Genomic DNA, 21,643 nt, shown 5'->3' on the forward strand with positions numbered 1-21,643 from the left:
TTTTTTTCAAGAGAACCACATTTTCCAGTGAGACTAAAATATTTCAGAACAATTCTAATTGAATCTTCTACTCACCAGCTCCAAATCCATGTGCAATCTGGTGTTTAAAGTTTAAAACACAAAGATGCTTAGACTTTGTCCTCATGATAAAGAACACTCATTCCACATACTGACGTGTAACAGGCAGTAATTAGCATTTTTTCAGATCCTATGGGCAGGCATAACACCTCACAGGGTTTTTAGGTTTTTTAAACTTACCAAAGTTAGTATGGTAAGTTTACCATAGTAAACTTATGGTAGTGCTGGTAGTTCCACCAGAAAAAGAGCTGATCTTGCTCTCCTAACAGGACACAGAAATTAGGGACTTGTCTTCACTGTTAAAAGAACATTTCATTTTTATCTGTGTCTACTAATACATACTGACTTCACAGTGGAAAACCAAAGATATGTGTATTTTAAATCACTGCAGCAAAAGGAAAGAAATCAACAGGAAGTGCAGCACTTTCCTCACTGCACATTCTGCAGCTCCCTTATTTCTTCATCCCGTCACCTCACATTATTTCCATATTTTTCACTTTTTAAAAAATGCAGGACATCCTGAATTTGCCCTTTTTTTACATTTCAAGATATTTTCTGTAACTGCAGCAGAAGTAATAGAGGTGTTGAAGTTACTCTGTGTTTAAACATATCCATTCAATATTATATAGTGGAAAAGGTGTTATTTTAGTGAACCTAAGAGTTAACATGAGGTTGAGAGCTCTCCTGTGCCTTTGCAGGTAGAAAGATGAATGCTTCCTCTGGAGCTGTGAGAGGTGAGTTTCTGAAGAGAAACCACTGGTGAGATTCCCATTGGTTTCCAGGCCCTGGCTGCTGCTCATCCTCGCAGAAAATACAGGACTGGGGTCTTGCAGTGAAGGTTTAGAGCCCACACACAGTAATCTCTTTTCCAGAGCACCTACTGTCCTCTGTAATTTGTGTTTGGGAAACTAAAGCTTGCCAATATTCTGTGATTTAAAGATTTCTTCGTCCTAAAAGGAAAGCATTTGCAAATGAAAGCAAGCCTTGATGTCCTCACAGGGATTTGAAATGCTCAGCAGGTATTCCAAAAAGGGAAAATCTGAAAAAATTGAGAGGAGAAGAAGGGAGGGGAGATGACACAATAATACCAAGAGGGAGAAAGAATAACTGACAATTTTTCTTGCACAAATCCAAATCTGTTATTTTATGAACACGTTAAGTATACTTGAAATATGTTTAGATTCTCATTGTACTCAAGAAATACAAAGATGTCCTTTACAGTGTAATTTACAGTACACCTTAATGCACTTAAACTACCATTTTTCTCCAACTGGATAGGTCTAGTGAAATACACAGATCCTAACTGGTTGAGAAAAAAATGAAGATAATTTATACATCATAGTGTTTGATTCCTCCTTTTTCAACAATACCAGCTTTAAAGGCATAAATTGCCAGTATTTTAAATTAATTTCTCCAAACTACTGCTTATCAGAAGCAGCAATCAAATACATAATCTAATAGCTAAGCAAGGAAAATAGCTCACCACCTTCTGTCACACCTTGTACAGATACACCTTGTAGGTGAATTGCACACCTACTAATATGGTAGGGAATCACTTTCAGAAATTGTTTTTCTTACCTTAAGGCTACAGAAATGATGCATTGCATTTCCAGTGTACTTGAAATACCTGAAGGAACACCCGAGGTGAGATGGGGAAAATCATGTGGCACTCAGAATTCTGAGATTACTTACAAGATAACACTTAATGTTTCTATTACATAAGGCACATCAGAAGCCAGCTATTTCTAAAATGGGCTTCCAAGAAATCCATTCAAGTGTCCACTCTCGGGTCCTGAAGTACATAGACATTAAGTGACAGAAGTGATATGAGAGTCATTACTTTCACACTGACCCAGGGATTAATCATTTCATCCTCCTCTCTCCTCAGCTGGTGGAATTGCCTGGGAAACAACCTGAACTCTCAGTGACCTTTGCTAACCAAACAACACATCCTCAGTGGTTTGGAGCAAAGCAGCTACTCAGACCTTGAACCAAGATAGTTTGGACAGCACAAAGAGCTCTACCAACTGCATTTCTCTCAGTTTGCATGCTGCGAAAAGTTTTGGTTAGCGCAAGCTTCTCCAGCTTTTTTTTTTTTTTTCAACTTTTACTAAACTTATAATGAACTCACAGCCTGACCAGAGAAATGCAGCCACAGGAAACGGGGGAGACAAAAAACAGCATCTCTTCCACCATCCTAATTAGCAACAGTGCTGCATCTAAGGTGGAATTTGTTAAGCTCTTACCCTCCCTGTTTACAAACTTAAGCAAAAGGCAAGGGAAAAAAAAAACCCAGAGCCTGTCACATTACTGTAAAAAAAGAGACTGCTAGCACTCAAATAATTGTTTATCAAAGGCTATTTAGTCTATTTAATTGCCAGCCCTGAAGAAAAGAAAAAAAAGAAAGAGCTTGCCGGATTTCCATTATTTATTATATGTGGAGTGACTCGCTGAAGCACTTGGAAAGATTTACTTCCCAGTGGTCACCTACTTAGATCAAGCACTAAATCACTGCCTCTGCGGCTGGTGTTTGTTTAGGTGGCAGCAGCTGAGCCGGACCAGCCTCGCCGGCCCCTCGCCGGGGTCTCCGTGTGTGTGTGTGGCCCGGCCGGGGCTGCAAGCTGCACCCGCACACAATTCCCGCTGTGCTCCACGGACATTGTTATTCCAGGGTCCTTCCCGACACGCCAGGCACCCCAGACACGGCTCCCACCTGTCCGGAGGGAGGTAAATCGCAAACACGCCGGGATTTTCACCCAGTGCGCCGGGATTCTCACAAAAACACATTGGGATTTTCACTGGACCCATCGGGATTTTCACCAAAGGCATGGGGATTTTTAAAGGCACAGCTTCTCTGGCTCAGCTGCACATCCTGAGGCACAGCCAGAACCAGTGTTTCTAAAGCTCAGGCATCACTATCTCTGCCGACCAACACTTCAAGATAAATAAGTAGTAAAACCCTTATGAACATTCCTTAAGACAAATTATTTTTCTTATTCTCCTACTTCTAAGAATTACAGGCAGACAGGGCACTACACAACAAACATGTTACACAATGCTCCCTTTAAATCGGACAGGAATTTTTCATGACTTGGGGACGTTTTCCATCCATTCAAAACCCAAACCACCAGCACTCATCCCTTACATAAACCTTACATACACATCATTATTATATACAGACTATTATAAACACATTTTAAATTATATGAAGATACAGGTTTGGTTTCATTCCATCAAAGCAGTGCAGGAGTAGGTGTAACATCCTTTTACAGTTCATGGAAGGAACCTCTTTGCTCGTTACCTGAACAACAGGTGAATCAAACACCTTGTTAAGTCATCAAATGTACTACACTGGCAATACAGATAATTACAGTGCATTTTTCATTCCAGTCCCTTTCAAAGCAAGGGGCACAATGGGGCTGCCACCAATTCTGCCAGAAAACACCTGGGCAGTAAAACAAATTTTCATATCAGAAAGCATTTCCCAGTAATTGGCCTATGTTTTCCTTTGCTTAACATCACCCCACTATTTTCATTTGCACTCCTACAGACCACCCAACACAGTTTTGGCACATCATTAGACTTTATGGAAGCAGAGCTTTAGCAAGATGCTACAAAGAAGGTAAAACTTTTTTCAAATACCGCGGTTTGGTACAACCATGAAAACAATAAATCAGGATCTAGATCAGAGATTTGCCAGTCATTAGTCCCACGTGGGATGGAGAACTATGACAGAGCTCAGCTCTGGAAATCACTGGGCACAGGTGACTGCTGGTGATCAGCATCATGTTCTAGGCAGGTCCCATTAAAAATAATTAAAATAATCAAATTTGTGTATATAAGCATGCATATGTTTCTAAAAAATAAGGCAAGGCATGTTACTGATTTTCTAAGACTACAAAATTTACTCTCAGGCACCCAGATACCAATTTCATGAAAAGATTTTGCAGTAACTTTTACTTACATGGATTAATAAGCATTTTATACCGCAAAGTGTGACAATGCATTTCAGAAGTTTTTCCATTTTTCTAAAACTAAAAACTGTTAATTATTAAACTGATAATAGATAAGCACTGAGTTTAAGTCGTGTTTAAGCTGCAGAGGAGTTTCTCCAGGCTTCCTCTGCACTAAATTTACATTTAGCTGAATATCAGCCTTCCGGATGTACAGAGCCCAGGAAGATTAATTTCCTAATGTGGTGCTGAAAGAGAGAGATCACAAATACTTCCACAGAGAGTTTGCAAAATGTTTGGAACATATTCTATTACACACCTGAAAGCTATTTCTGATACTTAATTCTACTATTTAATTCTCTACAACTGCTTTGGCAATTTTATTTGTAGGCATTAGTTTTAAAATTATGTTAATTTTAAAATTATGTTTGAGCATTTGAAAATAATCTTGCCTGAATTTTATTTTTTTTTTCTAATTTAGGTGAGTAGTACACAGAGAGGATAAAGAAACAAGGAAAACAAAAGTGCACAGGAGGATACAATTTGAGAAGGGCAGCATCCACCCCAAATCACTCACTTTCTTTCTAGCTTGGCCCATGCAAGAGCTCACAACACTCATTCAATGTGGAGTGAGTATCACACATCTGATTTTAAAGACCATAATAAAATACAAAAATGTATTTCATTCTCATGGTTTAACAGTTAAATTTAAACATTTATCTACTTACAGAGCCGTCTCTCAGGTTCCTTTCATAGGAGAAGTGACAGGCCTTATTCTGCTCATCCCTCGAAATCACAAAGTTGTATCTGCCAGCTGACTCTTCTCCAGCTATCAGTGCTTTCCTCAGCTCTTCCACATATTTTTCTCTGTCCATTTCTATGTCAGCAGCCTCCCTAGAAATGTCTGATTCAGACACTACCAGAAAAAAACATGTGAGGGACAAATATCCATATGTGTGGGAACATGTGCATTATGCATTACATACAAAGCATAGATTAATATACTTTTACATATACATATCTATATAAAATACTCTATTTATATATTTACTATATATATATATATATATATATATACACACACATAGTGCAAGATCTATATATCCTAAAGTATATATATATATATTGATATATATAATTTAAGAAAATATTTACATATATATATATGTATATACAGACACACAGTGACTAGATGACCTTAAAGTTCCATTCCAACCCAAGGCATTCTATAATTCTGTGATTTCATGGAAAATTACAAGATTATTTTTCCCTTGAACACACATTGGTGTGTCGTTTCCACTTGTGGAAATGTAGCAGGAATACTGGGGTTTTCAGAAGTTCTGTCTCCTTTTTTCCCCATTTGAAAATTGATTATTTCCTTATTGCTACTTATCCACAATTCTAGTTGCCTAAAATCACCCAAAACAGTACAGAGTGAAATGTGGAATCCCTTGCAGCAAAAAGACAAAAAGGAGTAGAAAAAGAAAAGTCTGAAGTATTTATAAAGGAAGCACTTGTCTGGAACAGTAATTTCAATACTGAGAAGATAAACTTCTAATAACAGTAAGAAAGTAATAAAAAGAAAGACACTAAAATATTGCAACAGAGCACTGTGGGTTTGTTGGGTTTTGGGGTTTTTTCCCTGTATATGCTGCATGTTCCTTTTTGATTTAAAACCAGTAGAACTGATCAATCATGAGGGAAATATGATATGCATAAATCCTCACAGATGTATTTCTTTAACCCAATACCAAGGTAACACACTAGATTACATTGTGTATTTGTGTGCTTCTCCTCCCCTCCAACATTCACTGTTTTCCCTCTCTCCTTAAACATGACTCCTAACACATTTCATCATCACATTAAACATACAAAACCCATGAAAGACAACTCCATCAGCAGCTCTCACTCTCTCCCTGGTAGGTCTTGCCAAGGAAAATAATCCACAGCATGAGAAACCCGAAAGGGATTTCCCACAGCAGGAATATTCTGACCATTGCTTTCCCTCCCTCCAGGTTTTGAATTTAAAATGGAAGCAGACTCAAAAATGATGTGTTAACTTTAGAAAGTGACCAAAATGTTTTGTTGAACGAAAGCACAGATCGGTACAGTAGGAAAGCCTCATGCACAACAACCTCAAACACAATGAAATCATTCAAGGGACTGAATAGAAGAAATTCAGTAAGAAATCAGAAATTCAGTAAAAACAGAAATAGAAATTCAGCAATAATTTATTAGAAAGGGATCAGATTCTTCCAGAAGAGAAAAAAACTTTCCTTTGGATGAGCACCCAATGCTCACAGCAGAACTATTGTGGGCTTCTTTCTTTCCTTGGTAATGGAGTGAGGTCATCCTGCTTTCACTGCCCCTCTCTTTTGAGAAGTCATTATCCTCCATTCTACCAGATGCAGGAACTCAACAAAATGAGAACTGTGTCCACCTATTTTTTCTATACACTACCAGCTACAGTGGTAAAGCCTTCACTTGCAGAAATAAGAATCATCTTTTTGTGAATTCTAAACTGGGGATTTCTGAAGTCACCTAAGAATGAGAAGATCCTTCAAACAGAAAAAAACAATATTTGTCAGTGTTAACAACCTTTTTTTTTGTTTGTTTTCAAAATAACTTGACTTTACTCCTGTCAAGGCAAGAAAGAAAAATCTTTCATTTCCAGGAATCAGTATTGTAATACATGTATGTGCTTCGTGCAGGAAGCCCTGATCAATGGAGCATTTGAAATGCTAACAGGAATATGGAAGAGCAGATTTAATTTATGTGCTGATTTTAATTTACATTTATCTAATCTCAGACCTGTATGAAAGCTTGGCTTGTGCAGGAACTGAGGAAGACCAACACCCACTGGGTAAGAAGAAGGAAGGAGGAAAGGAGCTACATAGATACTTCTTATCATTCAGACAAGGAGTCCAGAAAATAGCTTTGCCTACTATTTGCTTAAAATACATCAATCTCTTCTCCCTCTGAAATATTTTTGCTACTGAGAGAAGGGGTTTTGATCAAGTATTTGACACTTCTCAAGGAACACACAAATCTAACTGGGCATGAATGAGAGAATCAGGCACACATGCAAAGACCCATCCTCTTATGGAGGTTTCAGAGGGGGGACAAAAATCCCACAGGCTGAGTTTTTCCTACTGATAATTTATTGTCCCTTTTCCTTCCCAAAAATTCACTTCACCACAAAATACAGCTACCTTTGTCTATTTGAATTGCACGAAAATATTTAAAAAACATCTGCAATTAAAGGCTTTATGGACTCCAATTTGCAAATGGAACTTGTGTACACATTTGTTGAGAATCTGGAGAACACACAAAAGTGTTACTTCAGCATCACTCCAAGAAATTATACATTCTTGAGAAAGAACAAAACATTGCATATCCATGTGCTGAATGGATTAGTTTTAGCTTTGACACACAATCTCTCCAGATTTCAAAGCTCTCTGGCCGCATCCCAGAAGATCATGAACCCCACCTCCTCCATCACTGGGGACAAAACGCCCCTGGAATTTCCACACAAGCTGTAGGACACAGCTTACAAAGTGTTTGAAAAGGAGCAATTAAGAGCAGCAATAATTTAAATTAATGCATTTTTCTTTCCATTACCTGTCCCAGTCCAGGCGCACTGACAGTCACTGAGAAGTAAACCAAAGCCAGTGCCTAAATCCTTTTCCCATGACACCTGTACAAAATAGGTTGCTTCTGGATCAGAAACTGGATGAATTCTGTTCAAAGCCTTCTCCATCTTCCCAACACCTGTTTAAAAAGCAAGATAATCTTGTTATAACCACTGGGGTGGTTAACAGCTTTGCATAACTAGCTTGGGGCTTGTGTGTGTGGGGAATATACAAATACAAGCATGCTTGTAATTTTATTCTACTTTCCTCCCCAAATTCACTTTGTCAGAGAACTGGTGATACTTGCAAACAGGAAACTGGATTATAATACGTAAGGTTTCAGTGACAACAATTAAAAATATTTGAATGGTCTCAAATTAAGAAGCTGTCAGGAAGCTGGGGGACAGGAAATTACTACACACAAGCTCTTCCCCATGTTTTTAACGCATTTCTTGCTATCACCCAAAGTACAGAATATTTAACATAATTCAAAATAATCAATATTCATCTGGAAGACTGCCACGTGAAAGCTGCTACTAAGCTTCACAGCAAAGCAGAGGGTACAGCAAATGCCAGCAACTCAACGTAAGTATCTTAAGCACTGGATTCTGCAGAGAACAAAATACATGATGTTACAGGGAATATTTTTGCTCTATGGGAAAGCAACTTGGCAACTTGTGTTTGACTTAAGATCTTCTCAAGAATCCCATGTATTTATACATAACCTAAGTGAAGTGATTGAGAAAAGGCCACATGGTCACTCACAGACTAAAAATAGCATGTAAAAGGAAGAAAAACCCAGATGAGGCATTTAAATTTAAACTACATGCACTGAGTACAATGGTACAATGGTGCTCGGGCAGGGATTAAATGCTCTGTGGAGGTTTCCATCTCAAGTGCAGCAGTAAATAATCTCGACCAGGATCAGTTCAGGCCCTGAAGGGACTCTGCTCTCCAAGCAGGAGTAAAAGGAAGCTTTTTCTTTGCTCCTGGACATGGAGAAATAAATCTAGGAACAGATTTAGCTACCTTGGCTTCCCCAAAAATTGGCATTTTAAGGTTAGGAGAAGCAGCTTTAACTGCAGTTGACTGAACTGTTCCTAACCCTTGCTCAACTCTGCACTCTGTAACATTTCAAAATGCCTATTCAAAAGCAGCAAAATATATGAATTTAAGTGTTGGTTTTCAAGCATAAAGCTTTAATATTTACATCTCTAAACCACAATGGCGTTTACTATTACAGATAGTCATACTCCACCTTTCTATTCCCTGAAAATGCAACAGAAATGAAAACGTTACCAAAACATACATTGAAAAATTAATCTCAGTTTCTCAGTTGAAAAAAAAAAAAAAAAGTTTTCTAGTTCCATCACTAACCAGCTGGCCATTTATGAAAATCTACAGTGTGTCTGTGCACCTGTAAGCAAGAACAAAAAAATTAAATATTTGGGTGTGGACAGCTAGAACAACGCCTTTGCAATTAGTGACTCCAGAAATTAAGGCATTTTAAATATTTGTGGGGCACTAACTGCCTGGCCATGGGTCAGTAATGAGCACAGAGCAGGAAACACAAGCAAAGCATGCTCAAGGACACATACATGCACTCTCCTCTGCCTGCCAGATTCCCTTTTGCTGCTTGTTAATTATGGTAAAACATAGTCTCTCGTGAAGTATTTTCAAAGAATTCCTCCTCTGAAAGACAATGTTTTTAAAAATATTTCAGTTAAAGACTGTAAAGCAGTACCAGACAACCCGAACAGACAGCACATAGGGTACTGATACATATATGTATAGTTCACCACGAATGTTTTGCTTATTTTATGTGATTTTTATCACAAAGCAGAGCAGCATTCAGTGAAAAATACATGCACTAGAGGCTTTCTTATCAACCCAGACTTTTCATAACAAAAAACAAAGCAAGAGAATTACAGTTTTTATTTATGTAACGATGAAGCGAATGAAGTGTGAGTCAGAAAAAGCAAGGTCAAGAGTAGCAGAGGAAAGAAGCCTGTTTATGCATTTAAAGATGCACTAACAAGGTCTCTGAGGCCTGAGACTAAATTCATTTGATATAGTGATGCTAGTTTCCCATGCACACATCAGTATTTCATTACAGTGATGTAGCACAGCTAAAAATGAAAGTTCTGTTTAGACAGCACTATTGGTACCCCTGTGGTAAAACACAAGCTCAACAGAACGAGGAGACACAACCAAGAATAATACCCTGAACTTCACAACAAATGGAAAATACAGTTTTCCTGCTTTTCCACGTTTTATTGTGCGGCTCTGAGAAACAGCATTTTCAAAGGAAGCATAAAATGAAGACGCTTTTTCTCCCAGCTTTCATCTCCTCCACAGTGCTCGCTGTCCTTTTCAAAGGAGTGTATTACTTATTAGTCCACGTTTAGGATGTGCCTCTGGAAGAGCTCAGCCAGACTCCATCTCCAAAGCACTCAACTCCTCCAACCCATCAGCAAAAGCTCAAGGACTCCTGGCTGTGTACAATGCCTATTATGTGCTTCTCTTCAAGAGGAGAGCAAAACCACCTCCATGAAAATTAGTCTGACCTACACAGCACAAAAAAAATCACTGCAAACAGTAATGTTGTACCTTACTGCTTTTTTGAAAGCAAAACAACTGCAACAACAACTAACTAAAAATCCAAATCCCTTTTCCCCTCATCCCTTTCATGTCCTGAGAACAGAGGCTTGACTGCAGTGTTCAGTAAATGGATAAACCCCACACAGTTCAAGCCTAAACACAGCAAAATAGACCAAAGGAGTTCCCTACTTATTTAACAACTACCAGTTACCACTAAAGAAATCGAAAATACAGACAATAAACAAGGGCGTATTCCTTATTTATTCACTATAAGGTGACTGCATGCACTTCATTCATTCTAAAGGCAAATCTTAATAAAGATGTACAGCACTGTATTTCCAAAAAAAGATGCATTGCTCTGTATTTCAAGAGATGAAATAAAACAATCTCCTCAAACTAACCTGTCTCAGTGCACCCACCTACTCACTAAATTCATCACTCCACCAGCTTCCAGTGTGTCAAGCTTATGTACCTTTCACAATACTTCTGCCAGACAAAAATTTCATTATGAAAGAAAGACAAAACTATAAAAGAGGTGAAACCTTATTTTCTCTTTCACATCTTTGGGGTATAAAGGTAGGAACTGTGTTTCTGCTCAGGAAGGTTAAAACAGCCCCCTGAATTTTTGAAGTGTCACTATTCAGCAGTCCAGCTGTTGGTGAAGCTTGTTAAAACAAAGTAAAATACAATCATTGCACAAAAGTAGACTGTATCTTTATTGCTACCCAAACTACTGGAAGCAGCCTCTCACTACGGCAGCCTAAAAAGCCCCTCAGAGTCCATCAGACCGCAGGAGCACCCTCAAGTGCCATCCAGCACCCGGCCCCTGTGGGCTCTTCCCATTCACCGCCTCCGCAAAACGAGAGCAGCCGGCTCTTTCTCCCTGCCACCGTCGTGACAAAGCAAAGCCGCGGGCAAGTTTAAGGCTTGGGGCCACAGAAAGGCAGCGTTCCATCCCTCCCCACGCCAGGGCCCCGGGGCCAGCCTGCAGGTGGGGACAGCAGGGTCCCACCCCGCATGTGTAAATCAGAGGCTTCATTGAGGCCTTTGAACAGTCGGGGATTGAGCTGTTTATCTTTAGCACTTTGTCCCCGTGCTCTTTGGCTCCCGGGAGCGCCATTAGGCAATGTTTCCCTCTGAGGAGGAATCGGCTGCTGGCTGGTGCCTCTGCCCTCGGAACAAACAGCGCACACAGGCCCTTCTGAATGAACAAGACACTCTTAAAACGGGCCCACAAAGAATTTTATATGTTGTTTTGGATAGCACCAGGCATACACCAAAAGCCAAATCTTTCAGGCTGCCCCAACACAGCATCATTGATAATATTCTGAACTTCACCACTTCATTTTTTTCTTTTTTTCCCCATGCAGACTAATGGCTTTTATTTTTTTTTCCCCAAATTGGTCGGACTGCAGGTGCTCCAAACCTCAGCAGCTATGCTTGGAAGGCTACTTACAGACCAGAAAGAGCCACTATGTCTTTGAAATGAAGCAATTACCCTAAGTGCTTTCTTGCTGAGGAAAAATGGGAGCTATCCACAGGGAGTTCAGAATAGAAGACCACACACTGCTATTATAGTCTGCCGTTTGCTTCCTTCTGACACTGCCCAAACTACAGATCATAACCTAATAATCAGAAGAAAGCTAATAGTAAATTCATAATCAAGGAAGAGGTACTATTCAGGAGATGCTACATGTTCTCATAAGTAGATAATTGGAGATTTAAACCAGTCAAGAAAAGCTCAAGATTGCTTTTAAAGATTAAAACTAGCTATTACCACATTTTCTAACAGAAGGAAATAAGATAATGCCTATATTTATGCATATTTCCAGTGATATATTTCATACAAATTGATATTCTCTCGTGTTAATTTAAAATTCCATTAACTCCTATACTTCAGGAGTAAGAACATTAAAATACCTGACAAAAACCTCAACTCTCAGTCCATTAATCTTAGAACTACTACTGATCCAATAGGGAGTTCCTCTTTTCTCATTTCTTTTTGGAGGAACATGACTGGGCCAACAAACATGAAGACAACACAGAATCTTTCCTGTCCCATCTCACAATAATCCTCCCACTCTTCTGGCCACAATACTTGTTTGACAATGAAGCATGGTTGGTTCAATAATAACCTTCATGTGGAACTTACAGATAAATCTGGAAGCCAAAGAAGAAAAAAAAAAATTAGAAAGAGCTTTGTTCCCTAATGCAATTTAGGGGGCTAAGACGTTTTTGTATTACATGCACCCTGAGTAACATTTACTTGCTCTTTTGTTTAACTTTACTCTGTCCTAAAAGCACACGGGTTACAATTTCGCCAATAATGCAATTTCGTCTTAGAGATAAAAGAAATGAAAAAAAAAATAGCACTTGGACATGAGGAAGAGACTGAATGATTTTCTAACTCTGGGCAGAGGGGTAAGTGGGCCATTTAAGAAATTCAGTGCTCCATGGCAACATTTGATGAGGAGATCATGGGCCCAAGCGCAGAGAGGAGGCTCACATGGCTCCCATTTGCACTGCTGCCTTCTCACTGCTTCATGGCAGCCGCAGCACGATTGGAAACATGCACATGCTTTTTGCGCAATTGTGTGTGTCCCCCCGAAACAACAGAAACCCCAAACCAAAAAACCAAAAACAAATTAGTTCTGAGCTTGTCAGGCTCCATGGGGACAATAGTATATGGAAGATTTGCCACAGGAGATCTGGAATCCACGATAAGGAACAACCCTTGTCAGGCTTATTTGCTACAGTCACCAGCTGAAAAATGAGGAGAAACAGAAGGAAGCAGACAGTCAACAACCTTTATAGTAGGAATCTTACTAACAAGCCTTGATCTTAATTGTAGCCTGGAGGCAAAGCCCACCCTGGTGTCTTTCATCCCCTTGAAGTCTCAGGCCTAACCCACTACCCACTGCAGGCATCCAGCCTTGCCAAGCTCACTTACAACCATCTACATTAAGCTCTAATAAGGTTAAAAAAAAGGCCTTCAGTGTATTAAAATAAACACCAAAGTGGGCAATTATACTAGTATATACTAGCAAGTATGCAGACAGATTTATAAAAGGGGCAGACCCTTTTTTTCTCACCCTTTTTGTAACAATTCTTCCCAAAACTAACAGCAAATCCTCACTTTCCAAGATGCATGGATAAGCCAGCTTACACCAACTGAATGTTACAAACCTGCAAAAGAACAAAATAAAAGTAAAAATAAGTCATGGAACTGTCATGTTTCCCGTTGAAAAAGTGAGTTTTAGTAGTGAAGTTTTACCAAAAAGTGCATATGGAAGGCAGCAAAGATCAAAGGCAACAACCAGCCCAGCCTGCAGAGGATAGATCTGGGATGAAAAGTCAGCAAGGCGTGTCTCAGAGACCCAGACTCCCTTTCTCTGCTGCTCCTGGAAGATGCAAGTCCCAACAAATACTTTATAATTCCAACTTGGCAGCAGAACACCCTGGCTTTACAAGGTCCTACCAAAGCCAGTGGTGGCACAGTGCCTTCACTTGAAAACCACAGGGTACTTATTAAGAAAAATAATTCACTTCCTCCTCAAAAAAAAAGAAAAAAAAAAAAAGAAAAAAAAAGACACACATTCCAAATATATATCATTTTCCACGTAATTTCTCTGAAAAGACAGCACTAAAATTGCTGTATGTTGTACAGATATAAAACAGAAAATGGAAGTTGTGCCAGCCACAACCTTTGAGCCCAATGTATGCAGTCAGTGAGAACAAAGATTTGGGAATTCCAAGTCTCTTAGTCATATTTTTAAAAGCATCTCTGCAGTTTTCAGTACCTTAGTATCATCCATTTGAGGACAGTAAAGTTGAGGACATTTTTGGGGGGAGGACAAACAAACAAAAAAAAAAAAAAGCAGCATGTTTTAATTACCCTTCGTCCATCCAAAAATACCCCAATACATATGTGTTTTTGATGTATATTTGGATAACAACGTAGTCTGGCTGAGGTATCATCTGTTTTCCAAAACACTGCCTTCTTTAGGATTAAATATTATCAGGATATTCAATACAAATCTGTCGCACAGATTTCCTTTGTTTTCTATTTTTCAGTCCCCACACAGACCTATGCAATTCCACTCACTCTGATGTGTTTCTCTAAATGTCTGACTTGACATCACTGAGCAACGGATTCCACTAAGTCTGTTGGCCTTTTTTGCTCCTTTTCCCCTTTTTTCTTCTTTTTAAAGTCAAATAAATTTAGTACTGTCAAATCCACAAGAGATCCACCGGCAAGAGCGCCCATTCTGACACAAAGATAAGTGAAAGAAAGAAATCAGTGTCAGGTAGATACGGATGGATGTAATTCTGTGTGTAGGATTTTCTGAGGAGTTTTGAAAAATTGAGCCCAGTAACCTGGAAAAACAAGTCTCACCAAATGTTGCCACTTCAGTGGGACAAGGGCAGGTATAAATATGAAGGCTTACATATCTTTCTCTCCTCCCACCTCTACACCCAAGACTTTTCAAAGAGATGGATTATTTTAATTTCCCGTCCCTGTCAAATTAATAATAAAAAATAGGCCTAGGCTCCAAATTGCTTTATCTTACTAAACAGTTTCCTCAGGCATTTTCTTTGAAGAAAATTCCTGCATTACCCAGTCTTCACTTAACCCAAGTTTTATTATGTTTTTTCTTTCCATCTGCTATTTATCTATTAGAAAATGCAACACTAAAATCCCTGAAAACAAAGAGCTCATATGGCTTGAATTTATTAATTTAAGAATTGTAATTAATTTTGCTTCACCTGACCCTCACGTAAAAATAATTCATAAAACAAGAACAATTCCCAAGGAACTGAGACATTCACTTTCAATGCAGCCAAATTTCAATTTTGCAGCTCTTTATCCAGCTATGTTTATTACTTGGCATTCAACATTAATTACTCTGCTAATGGATTAGGCTGAGCTTGAAGATAAGGCAAAAAGACCAATATTGAGCACCAATTTCAGCTGTTTCCACACATGGGCACAGGTTCAGCTTGGGTTTAGCTCAGGCTTTGTGATAATCCACATCTGACAAATCAAAGCAGGGCAGAAGCACCAGTTCCTATCATGGCATGTGACAAGATTTTAACAAGGAGGGGACAAATCCCACAACCTCACCAATCTCTGAGCAAACAAGTAGATTTGTTTAAAAAAAAAAAAAATAGATAAAATAAATGAGGACACAGTTCCACCCAAAATTCTGAAGCCACTCACTCTACACCCTCACCCAGCACTTACAAATCTACTGGTTTGTGCTACAAACCACATTTGGAAAGGGAAAAGGGCAGAAAGACCTTCACAGGAGTCACTTTTATGTTCAGCATCACAAGTTTTGTACATAAAAAAAAAAAAAAAAAAAAGCCTCTCAAGACTCATCAGCTCACTGCTTTTCTAAGCAATTTACTTGACTCTTTTCATGTGGGGTTTTCTGGGTTTTTTGGGTTTTTTTTTTGGTTTGTTTTTTTTTTTTTTTTTTTTTTTTTTTTTTTTTTGTTGTTGTTTTTTTTGTTTTGTTTTGTTTTGTTTTGTTTTGGTTCTTACTATGGACTGGAAAAAAAAATAAAAACCAGAACAAAACCCTACTGGAAAATTTAACCCTTACCCAAGACACTTGATGCCAGGCAGGGGGTCTGCTCTAGGAAAGCAGCTTTTCACTATTAGTGTTCCCTTACAACTCCTAAAGAATGCTTGCACAGGCGTGAAAGGAAACCTGCAGGCCGAGATGAGGGCACAGCAGGGGCAGACCAGTGCAAAAATGCCACTGGGACTTGAGCTGAGAGGGCAATTAAGAACTCATTAGGAAAATACAGCACAGAACTGCTTTGGCACTGAACCAGGCAGACACAAGCCGGAGATCCTAACACTCAGATTGCAACAAAGCAGAGATGTGAAACACCACAGAGGTCTCAGGGTAAATTGTTGCTTTCCCAGGTAAGTTAATGACGACATAAAACACGGGGAGTGGGGCACAGAAGCAGCAGAGAAGGGATAAATATTTAAAAACACGTCTCAGTTTATGTAGGGGGGCCCTTCACCTTTGTGTTTCTGGCTCCCAACTGCAGCTGCACCTCAGTACCTGAAACACAACAGTGAGCAATCACAATGGCCCTGAAATAATGCAGATACATGATTATTACAAAAACAGCCTTTGAACACAGGAGTCTCCTCTCCACAGCTCCAACAAACTGTTCCAGTGCAGTTTTAGATAAAGAACCCGCCTCTGCATCTTCCTCTCTTTCAGCACTACAAATGCCCTTATTTATTTTGCACCCTCAAAAGTATTTTGATTTTGCAGTATTATTTTATTGGATTTTGAGTATTTTTATTTTGCAACCTCAAAACAATAACCTCAAATTAAGACTACATACTAAAAAATTCCTCCGCTACCTCTTTACTTAAAGAAAAGGAAAAAAAAACATCTAGTTTGAGGACAGTCAGGGCAAATAAAACAAATCCCTGCAACAGACAAGAGTAAAAAATTTATAACATATAAGGCACATTTTTAATCTATAGACTTGTCTGACCAAGCACAGGGAGAAAAACCCCTTCCCTCTAATACTGCCTTCAGGAGATCATAAAACATTACTCAAGTACTGCATTTCCAAGACACACAAGATGTTAGTTCCCTGCCTCTTGCTTCCTAAAACAATTATCCTCCACGTCAGCTTTCAGAGAAATTACCATTTCTGCCCCGTCTCCCAGTCCGTGCCTGCTGTGTGCTGGACTCTGAAAATTAAGGTTAATTTTCTCAGCTGGAGTAATTTAATACAAGCCTCCACACCAGAGTCTGATGCTCCCCTGCTTGGCTCAGCCAGCACAAATCTCTCCCCGGGATTTTGTGAGGTTTCACCCCAAGCCTGACACAGCTGACAGCGTTTGGAAAGCCCCAGGCTCCCTCTATCCTGTCCAGCTTCTGTACTGAACAGGGTGGCCTCTAAAACCCCTTTGTAGACCTGTTAACAAACAATCCCTTTCATAATTATTTGAATCATTTATTAAAAAAAAAAAAAAATCAAAAAAACACACGCACAAAAAAGAAACAAGCGGAGCCTGTGATAGGATATACAGCCTCACTCTTCCTCTAGTTCCATTAATTTTTCTGTCCCAAGATAGCAAGCAATTTGGCTGATGTCTAGATCAAGGGCACAAAAGTTCTCAGTCTCTGCACTCCTAAAAGTCACATCTGATCAGTCTCCTTTTTTTTCTGTTTATTTACAATCTGTACTCTAGGTGTCTGCTCTGCCACAGGACATCCCTGCCCAGAAAAGCCACCTAACAGTCTGCAGAGCAGATGCAGAAATATTCCAAGGCTTTTCCAAGCCCTGTAAATTTGGACAATTTAATAAAAAAAATGTTTTATGCAATCACCAGTACACCTTAGAAAGCAGTAGCACCAGAGGCCTTTGCTCAAAACACACTTGAGCATGATTTTTTTTTTCCCATTGGAACTTTTACTATAAGATGTGTTCTTTTGCGTTGATCAGATTTGACTGTGTTAGATTAGCAAACAGCAGCAATTTGTTTAGTAATTATCTCCTAAATTTCACCTTAGCTTGTGTCAACATGACACCATACATAATTCAGTGAGTGTTTTGTACCTTGACATATCTTGGACAGCAGTCCTTACCATTTGCACTATCTGATACTATGTTCTATGAATAATATTCAAATTCACAGGAGGTTTCTGCCACCTTTCCCTTTTTTCCATCTCATAAACAGAGGGAAGGGACTTGGGGAAGACTGAGATCCACAAGACATTGATGACAAAGAGCAGGAGATGAAGGCCGTTGTTTCCTGACCCAGGAAAGGGCCACAGCTCAAGTCAGGGATACAACTAGAGAAATTATTCATTTTGGTGGAAAAGAAGTGATTTTAAGAACCATTTAATGCTATTTGACAACAGCTGTCGAAAGTGGAATCTTGGTGATTTAGTGATGTTGGTTCAGAATTTATGCACGATTTTATGCATTCCCCACATCAGCAAGCACTGTGTTACATTTCTGCCAAATGTAACAGTGAAGAAATCACAGCTGCATCCCACTAACCTTGAAGAATCAGATAATGGTTTTGAGTCCTTGAAAATCTGACCCTCAGCTATGGGTGGTTCCACTCACTCAAGGACGTGTGCTGCTTTTTCATCTGGGGCTCCCGAGCTCTAACACAACCCCTGAAAAACATTCTCCACCTCCTGCTAAGCCCTAGGTGACAAGAGTTAGGGATTAAAATTTCTCATCCTCAAGTGGCAGCACTGCAAGATAACGAGCACATCAGAAACAGGCACTGAGACAAAACAGCAAGTGACCCTGCAAGGCCCACGGCACACCCACAGCACACAGCACAAATATTTGCTATACTGCTTTAATGAAGCCAACGTGCAGCATAGAAAACCACCTACATTATCTCATCTGTACAGAAATGGGTGGGTTTTGGTCAAAACAGAGCACTGCAAGACATCCAGTGTTGCTCTACACCAGCAGCGGGGACTGTCTCTGTCAGAGGGGCACTGAGGCCACCCATGTCAGGCACAGCATCACTATTTCTGCATCAAGGCCGCCTCACCTTGAGTGCTTTTGTAATGTGGATTATCTTTCTAAGTGATGGCGTACCCTTTGCATCAGCCCATCAGTTGTATACACATGAAATCTGCCACAAAAAGCAGAAATTTTAAGGTGCAGGAATTCCCAGGGCAGTAGGAACACTCCCCACCAGGCATCACCCTGTGCATAACTTTGTGTTAAATGTATGGTTGAAATACCAGGCCAAAGCACCCCTGACATGAAGAATGAGGTTCATTCCTGCTCAGAACAGCTGCAAATTCCAAGCCTTTCACAGCTATTGAGACCCATCCTACCACAGTGAATATTAAGTGCACTTCTGCTAGGTGACAGGCAGAGGCACAGAAATGAAGAGAAAGAGAAGCCAAACCTACATGTAGATGGGGGATTGTCTTTTGCTTGTTGTTGGGTTTGTTTTTTGGGTTTTTTTTCCTTTCAAAATGATGTTAGCAAACAAAACACCACGCTCCAATTGCCACTGTCAGCACAGAGAACACCACCTACCCACAGCAGGCTTGCCTGCAAAATGCAAACCCCTCGTGTTCCACCGCCTCTTCACTCCAGACCGAGAGCACAGCAAATTTGTAGCAGTAGCAAAAAAAATTTGTAGCAGTAGCAAAAATGCAAATAAGTTTGTAAGTTTTCATGCCCGTGTTTGAAGATCCTGGGAATAACAGATGTGGGCACCACACAGAAGCCAAAGAAAAGAAAAGCAGTATCAGCTTTTTGCCAGTCACTCAAACCAGCATTTCTCAAAAAAACCCCAAATGACTGCATTTATAGCTTATTTTCAAATGTTTTTTCCACCTCATACACACACATGGATGTGTTAAGCAGAAAAACTTATTTATGTGGATGTACCTGCCAGTCACCCGCCTGTGATATTTTTAAAACCATTCCCTCCAATCCTCCTCCTGATAAAAGGGAAAACACACAGAAGATAAAAACCAGGCTTCCACATGCAATTGTCATTGTTTTGTGGTAATTCTTCCTGCATGTGGGAACAGCCTAGAGGTTAAACCTTTTTTACCTTTCACTGTAGACACAAATTCCTTGGTGTGCTCTACTCCACAGAGCAGTATGAAAACCTTTCACCACTAAAATATTTCTCAACACCAGGAAACACAGCCATGACCATAAAACTGCTCTTAAGAGACCTAACAACAACAACAAAAAAATCCAGTCTTCATCCTAAGCTTTTATTTAAATATCTGAATATTGCTACGTAGATCAATGTAGCTGTTTACACTTGTGATTTAGTTTTTGATTTTCACCCAGCCCATTCCTGCAGACAACACCACCCAGTCTGGCCCAGCTCCATGACAAGATATGAATAGGGAGGAGGAAGATAGTACAAGGGAATCTGGAACACCACCATCTGAAAGCTGATATTCCAGTCAATATCCCACGCTTATCACACAGTATCCCAGAAAACACTTCCAGGCCAGGTGCACCAATATTTTCGGTTATGCCACCAAGGTTCCCACAAAGTCTATAAATGGCATTTTTCCCACCACAGCAAATTGTTCACCTGAAATCATTTTAACACAGCACATGATCAGTAAAAATTCCCTTTTGAATAGCTGAGACTGCTGGAAACCTCACTGGGAAATTAAACATTTAGGGTAAACAAAGAGCATTTTTTGCAAAGATCTCCAATGGGTTTCAGGTGGGAGCCTGCCAGAAACTGTCAAAGTAGAAAAATTGTAATAAATCCATCATAAAATGGCATGTTTGCAAACAAAACTACACTAGAGGAAGGTAGATGACCACCTGAAACCAGGCTTGGCTATGGTGTGAACAAGGACTGACAGCTAGAGTCTGCCTGGACCTTACAGAGTATTTTCAATTTGAGTTTCTAATTCATATTGAGCATCCAGAAATGAGTCCAAGCAGGCAAAAGAACCCAGTTTTTGCTTTCTATCTCTGGCATTCCAAAAAAGAAAAATTCAAAAGTATTCCTGCCTTTAAAGTCTTCAATCATGTTGACCATCAGAGGCTGAACCAGTCAGTGATTATATTAACTATTTACTTCTCTTTACAAACATACTTCAATGTAACATCATCCAAACACTTCAAAGTGAAGCTATCCTAGGTAATAAAGGCTATTTTTAGAATTGTCTTTATGACTGTAATTTTTTTTTTTTTAAATCCAAAACTTGGACACGTGATGGAAAGAAACCAATCCAATGAATTTAATTCAGTGACAGGGATAAGATGTTTGAATGTGAGAAAATGAGCACACTACCTGTTAGACAGATGGATAAATCTGCAATGGAAAGAACCTTTATAGCACTAAACAATCTAGAGAAGAATCAGAGCAAATCCAGAATCAACACAGTGCCTGGAGTGCACAGGATAGAAAACAGTCACACAAGAGAACCCACCTCAAACCCTACACCTGATCGTGCTGGTGACATCCCAGTAAATTCTGGTAAATTTTGGTGATTATGAATCTGAAACCACGATTTCACAGAGGTCTGTCAATTGACAGTCACCAAATCTACTACTGCTAAGGAAGCTGCTCTGTAGAAGACATAAACAGCATTTTAAGTGGGCTGTGTAGGTCTCATTCAGCCCAAACTCCTTCAGTAAATCACGGCCTCAATTCCATGGGATAAATGCATTTCATACACGTACATCAATCCTCAGCCTCCCACAGCAGCTGCACAAGGCATGTCAAATGTTACCTCAAAATGTCATTTTAGAGAAAGAAAAAAAAAATCTGTTTACCCTCACCAAAGAAAAAAAAGCAGAAACTGTCCCGCACTCAGCAGAGGGCACAAATTTGGTGCTGAAACACAGAAAATGACACAG

At 39.5% G+C, this 21,643-nt stretch overlaps 1 protein-coding gene across 4 annotated transcripts in view; it reads right to left on the reverse strand.

The window, feature by feature from the left end:
- XRCC4 (X-ray repair cross complementing 4) overlaps positions 1–21,643 on the reverse strand; it is a 143,235-nt gene that overhangs the window by 119,083 nt on the left and 2,509 nt on the right. For 2 of the 4 annotated variants that reach the window (XM_058043508.1, XM_058043506.1), the window contains exons 2-4: positions 13,357–13,450; positions 7,653–7,802; positions 4,760–4,947 (exon numbers count right to left, since the gene is read on the reverse strand). In XM_058043508.1, coding sequence (XP_057899491.1) covers positions 4,760–4,947; positions 7,653–7,791 — 327 coding nt within the window. In that variant the 5' untranslated portion in view covers positions 7,792–7,802; positions 13,357–13,450. Of the gene's footprint in view, positions 1–4,759; positions 4,948–7,652; positions 7,803–13,356; positions 13,451–16,306; positions 16,380–21,643 lie in introns of all 4 variants that reach the window. The other 2 variants (XM_058043507.1, XM_058043509.1) reach the window with 2 other exon arrangements.

Source organism: Melospiza georgiana, chromosome Z (assembly GCF_028018845.1).
Source record: "Melospiza georgiana isolate bMelGeo1 chromosome Z, bMelGeo1.pri, whole genome shotgun sequence".
NCBI lineage: Eukaryota > Metazoa > Chordata > Aves > Passeriformes > Passerellidae > Melospiza > Melospiza georgiana.